At 34.7% G+C, this 6,189-nt stretch overlaps 1 protein-coding gene across 2 annotated transcripts in view; it reads left to right on the forward strand.

Annotated features, from left to right (window-relative positions):
* Positions 1-4,738, forward strand: part of LOC149769602 (uncharacterized) — a 69,324-nt gene extending 64,586 nt beyond the window's left edge. For both annotated transcript variants that reach the window (XM_089949820.1, XM_089949821.1), the window contains one exon: positions 1,669-4,738. In XM_089949820.1, the coding sequence (XP_089805946.1) occupies positions 1,669-1,940 (272 nt within the window). In that variant the 3' untranslated portion in view covers positions 1,941-4,738. The remainder of the gene's footprint in view (positions 1-1,668) is intronic.
* Positions 4,739-6,189: the final 1,451 nt, after the last annotated feature.

Raw genomic sequence — 6,189 nt, forward strand, 5'->3', positions numbered from 1 at the left:
TATGGACAAGCTATGGATGCTAAGATAGCTCAATGGGTGCTCACTCAGTGTGAATTACAAATTCCAGTTAGTATTGAGGGAATATGTATATATGCCAAGGAGCTTGCCTCTACAGAATTTCCGTATAGCAAATTCCATGAAAATCGTTCTTGGGGAGATAGTTTCATGTAAAGACATGGGTTTGTGCTCAGAAACAGGACCTCTCTTGCCCAACGTTTACCCAAGGATTTGGAAGAAATGATTGCTTCGTTCCACAAGTTTGTGATGGCTAGACATGAAGAGGATGAGTTTGACGATAAGTTTATTATTAACATGAATGAGACACTGATGTACTTTGATCTTGTGCCAGGGAAAACAGTGGACAAAGAAGGAACGAAAAGCATTCTTATTCATACAACTGAAGCAGAGAAGAGACATATTACTGTCGTTTTAGCCATTGCAGGTACTAGCGACTATTACCCCCAGTGATTATTTTCAAGGGAAAGAGACATCTAGATCTGAAGGCACCAAAATGGTGGATTATTGCGGTTCAAAAGAAAGCATGGCTAGACAAAACACTAATGCTGCGATGGATTTAAGAAATTTATTTGCCATTCACCAGAAGAGAGCAATCACTATGTTATGAACTCATTCTGGGCTCACATTACTGATGGCGTGAAGAAACAGTTGCGGCATGGAAATGCTGTGCTAGCAGTAATACCAGGAGGCTGCACATCCAAGCTGCAGCCTCTGGATGTGAGCATCAATAAACCTGTCAAGAGCTACCTCCACTGCAGCTGGGATGCTACGAATGCATTAAAATCATCTGATGAAAGCAGCAATGGATGGATCAAGACAGCCAGCAAACAGACTGTATTGGACTGGTTGTAAATGCCATGGACACATTGAAGGAAAAGCACACAATGATAATGAAATCTTTCAAGGTGTTTGGCATCAGTGTCAGTCAGAGCGGAAGTGAAAACGCACTGATCAGAAATGACAAAAAAATTAAACAATATGGATGATGATAGTAATACAGAATTTGAGGGCTTTCACCTGAGGACCTAAACAAGGCTATGGACAAGCTACTTGAAACTGAATAATATATTTAAATATATTAAATATATTACAGCATTAAATTATATTTCTTTTCATTCTTTGATATTGCTATTTATTGAGTATGGCTTAATATAAAATGTCTATCTGTCTGTCTGCATATATACCTACATACATTCATACATATATACATACATGCATACATACATACATACATACATACAATTAAGAATTTTAAATTATACTAGTTCAAGGAAGTTCATGATCACCATAAACAATTGGTGACCAAATGAAGCGAACTTGTTATCAGTTAAATTAAAGGCAAACACGCTTTGAATTTTACATTAAAATGACATTGCAGATCTTCCTAGATTGTGTCAGAAAACATAAATTGTAGAAAAAATTATAGCGAAGCAACGTCCAAAAATTTAAGTCATTGTGACCTTTTTTGGCTTCTGCTAATTCTGACTTATTTATTGGAGTCAATATACAGTTATTTTTTATTTCTTAATGCAGTTACACAGAACTGGTTTGCCAATTTATTGTAATAATACACCTGTATTTTCATTAGAGAAATGGTCAAGGCATATTTGTGGTAAACATATGTATTTAATTTATTGTTTTCTTTTCTAGCTGTTGATAGTGGTGTATACTACATAGATGAGAATGGGAATGGACTCCAGCTGCTTACATTTGATGTTCCTCTTGTCAGCATTGGCACAACCTCGTATGCTCCATCACCTTTTCCTGTTCCACTAAAGCCAATACAACAACAGGATATTACTGGTGTTGCTTTTAACCTCTACAACAACATCTGGGACACAAACTATATACTGTGGTATCCCTATGAAAAAGGGGATGAAGACTTCCTAGCAAGATTTCAAATAAATTTTTTTAAAAAGTAACTTTTACTTCTCTTATCCAGTTAAAAAATACTAAACTGATATTGTGGACTAGAAAAAACAACTGTGAATTCATTTACTTTAGTTTGAATCAATTTCTGTGGGTTTGGCCCCAACAATGAGACTATTCCAGGTACTTTCCTTTACTTTTGTTTGAATCAATTTCTGTGGGTTTGGCCCCAACAATGAGACTATACCAGGTACTTTCCTTTACTTTTGTTTGAATCAATTTCTGTGGGTTTGGCCCCAGCAATGAGACTATTCCAGGTACTTTCCTTTACTTTTATTTGAATCAATTGCTGTGGGTTTGCCACAAAAATGAGATTATCCTAGGTACTTCATTTTATGACTATGCTTTGAATGGGGCATAGGCTCCAATACAATTTCAGGGGGAAGTAACTTCTGTTGAACTCGTTAATATTAAGCATTCTGATGATGTCAGAGAAGAGATTTAGCAACTCTGCAATAAAAAGATGTGGACGATTGCGCTACACATATTTAATTATCTGGATAGATTTTAGCAATATTGACTCAGAATCAAAATTAAGTGATTTCAAGCAAAATTCTCAATTCTCAAACGAATAACTGATGGAGTGCATTCATATATCATCAGATAGTTTTGAAATGTTGTTTACAAAGAATACATTTGGAGATTTGTTCACTCAACTCTAAACCTGAATTTAAAACTAGGTTAAATCTCCCATTTTATCAGTGATATTAATAACTATTATCCATACAGTGTGCCTTTCTACAGGTGAATGTTAATTTAAATCTATTGTGTCAAAAAAAGATTATTATATGTATTATATATCATTAAAAAAATGTTAAATTAGGAGGAATCTGTAGTTGTGAGAACATTGCAGATATCAACCTACAGCATTAGCTTTCAAAAGGAACAGAGGATAATCTATGCATTTTAGAAGATGAAAAAAGAAGATTTGAAGTTTGCAGTTATTGTGACAAGACTTTCTCATTAAAACTTTTCTTGATTAGAGACAAGTTGAAAAATAATTACATGATTTCCAGGCAAAGATTAAGTAATCATGGTTTTTGTATTGTGTTGTGGTGTTAACCTATCCTTATTAAATGGATGTTAGCCCCGGCTGACATGCACTTTAATGTATACCTTTGAAGCAACAGACTATCACGTTTTCTATACAATGAGTTCTGATGTTTGAAAACTTGTACAGAGTTGTATATCAATGAGATATAATTAATGCAAGCTGGTTTGGTAACCATCCTTGATGGGTTTTGTACTAAAACATGTAAACAGATCATTTATCAAGTATTGATTTGCCTTGATTTAAAGTGATTTCCCTCATGCAAGATGCTGTCATAATTAGGAAATGATAATCAGTGTAATGAATTACATCCCCATAACATTTTGAATAGTTGTATCTGTAAAACTTTTCAACTTTATCATCTAAATAAGAAATCACAAACAACAGAAGTAGAAACAGAGCACATTTTGAATTTTCAGTGAAACATTTTATTTTTGGCATTTTTTTTCTTTCTTCTTTCTTTTACATTTTTTATGCACTTTGTCAATAGTTCTCAAACGTTTTGCACCCATGGCCCACTTCTGGGTATTCTATGTACAGTTAATGTATCGTCTGCAGCAAGTCCGTGGCCCACTTATGGGTATTCTTTGTATGGCTGTATATTACCTGCAGACTTGGCCCACTTCTGGGTATTCAGTTGTTATTACCTGAAGCAAGACAGTGGTCCACTTCTGGATATTCTATGTATGGCTAATATATTGCCTGCAGCAAGACTGTGGCCCACTTCTAGGTATTCTATGTATGGCTAAAATATCTCCTGTAGCAAGACTGCGGACCACTTCTGGGTATTCTGTGTATGGCTAAAATATCTCCTGTAGTAAGAGTGTGTGCCACTTCTGGGTATTTCTATGTATGGCTACTATATCGCCTTCAACAAGACCATGCCCCCTTCTGGTATTCTAGGTATGGTTTATATCTCACCTATAGCAATGCCATGGCCCACAAGTAAGCCATGACAATTAGTTTGAGAACCTGCACACTATTTTATTGTCTATTCACTGTTTGTTTTATCTCAATAATTTTCTGTTAAAATTTTATTATTATAACATTGGTAATCATCCTTCTCATTATTTGGGATTCTGAGTCGGGCTCTGAACATTACAGATGCTGATACATAAGTTTTAAAACCACATAATAAAATATTCAAATAAGAAAATGTTAATAACAAATGAAGCCATACTTTAATATACTGTTGTCATATGATTGAAAGATCAAAGCTCATTTTATAAAATGAAAACAATTGTGTGAACATTGAGTGTTCATATAAACAGACTTCTGCCATACAAATTATTCTGGAACACCCAGAGTAAACCAAGCTAACATGCAGGAACAAATGTACTATTGAGAAATATTTAACTAGATGAATAAGCACCTCATTAAATTCATATAGATAGAGAATTCCATACGTATTATAAAGTATTGTCTTTGGAATGAAATCATATTGCAAAGTATTGTCTTGCTGTCCAATTGAATGAAATCATATTGCAAAGTATCGTCTTGATGTCTCAAGGAATGGAATCATTTTGCAAAGTATTGTCTTTGGAATGAAGTCATATTGAAAAGTAGTGTCTTGCTGTCCAATGGAATGAAATCATATTGCAATGTATTGTCTTGATCTCAGGGAATGAAATCATATTGCAAAGTATTGTCTTGATGTCTCAAGGAAAGAAATCATATTGCAAAGTATTGTCTTAGTGTCCCAAGAAATGAAATCATGTTGTAAAAAAAAACACTTTATTTCGTGTGTGTGTGTGTGTATGTGATTTAGATATTTAACTTAGCTTTTAAAAAAAATAAGTCATATCACTAAAATGTCTGCAGCAGCCCTGCCAACCTTGACGAGTCCATCTCAGTAAGGCAGTTGAATTGACCAGTTTTCAGTAAGGTATAACAAAATATCAGTAACAGTTACTGCTATTTTAAAGCCGGAAAACAAAATTAAAAGTTTGACGCAGCAACGATAAACATTATGTTCAATCAAAAGTTTGTAAAGTACACGTAGTCTTTATTTACCACTAGTACAGTTACACAAACTTTAGTTCCAAACCCTATGCAACTCAATGGCTTGTTGGTGTATCTCAACTTGACATAATTCTTGGAAATTCTTTTTCCATTACACATGACAATGGCAGTCATATCTCCCGCCACGAGACATACTCAAATTGGCATGTGATGTCCAATAAATGTAATTGTGTCCTTTCCAGCTTTTATTCACAAGAATCTGAATACTCCTTTTTTTCTACTGTGTTGATTAATACCACTTTTCTGGAAGCATATTTTCCCTTTCATCTTAAACATGCATTGCTTTCAGGATGTCATTAAAAAAAATATATCTATAATTAACAGTTTGATCATGCAGACACTTCACATGAACAAATAGGTGTAGTTTAAAGCATCTGGAGTGCTGCTGTAAAGTTAGTCTGGTTCCCTAATTTCACTAATTCTAATATGAAACCTGATCCATATCAATCACAGATTAACCAATCATCCAGACTTTTCTTCAACAATCATTTTGCCATAGTTTTTGTTTGTATGCTTAAAAAAAAAAGTCCGTATTTTAAGGTTAATTTTCGTAAGGCTTACAGCAAAATTGTAAGGGATGGCAGGTCTGCTGCAGTGTGGCAGTTTAAAGCGGTCTAGTAGTAGGGCATCATGCCACAGGCATGAAGCACAATGTCCCACACAGTCACATTATCCTGACATAAGGTGAACCAGTCCTAACACTAACCTCTTAATGCTGAACGCCTAGCAAGGCAGCTATTAGTACCATTTTTTTAATTCTTTGGTATGATTCGGCTGGGGTTTGAACCTGTGACCTCCTGCATCTGAAGCAGACACTCTACCCACCTGGCCACCAGAGCAGTGCCAATGAATGAAATCGTACTGCAAAGTATTGTCTTGATGTCTCAAAGAATAAAATTATATTGCAAAGTATGGTCTTGATGTCTCAAGGAATGGAATCGTATTGCAAAGTATTGTCTTAGTGCCCCAAGGAATGAAATCATGTTGTAAATAAAAATACTTTATTTAGCATTGTGACATTTTTTTCAGATCAGTAAATGCACAATATGTTGTGACAAAGATTTGTGATGAATATCCCTTGATTTGTGTGATCTACAGCATTTAGGTACCACAAATGGATCCTAGTTACATGTGATTCCCATGATTTTAGTAAAACTTACTGGAAATGC

This window comes from Sinohyriopsis cumingii, unplaced genomic scaffold (assembly GCF_028554795.1).
Source record: "Sinohyriopsis cumingii isolate HCF-2022 unplaced genomic scaffold, ASM2855479v2 utg003553l, whole genome shotgun sequence".
NCBI lineage: Eukaryota > Metazoa > Mollusca > Bivalvia > Unionida > Unionidae > Sinohyriopsis > Sinohyriopsis cumingii.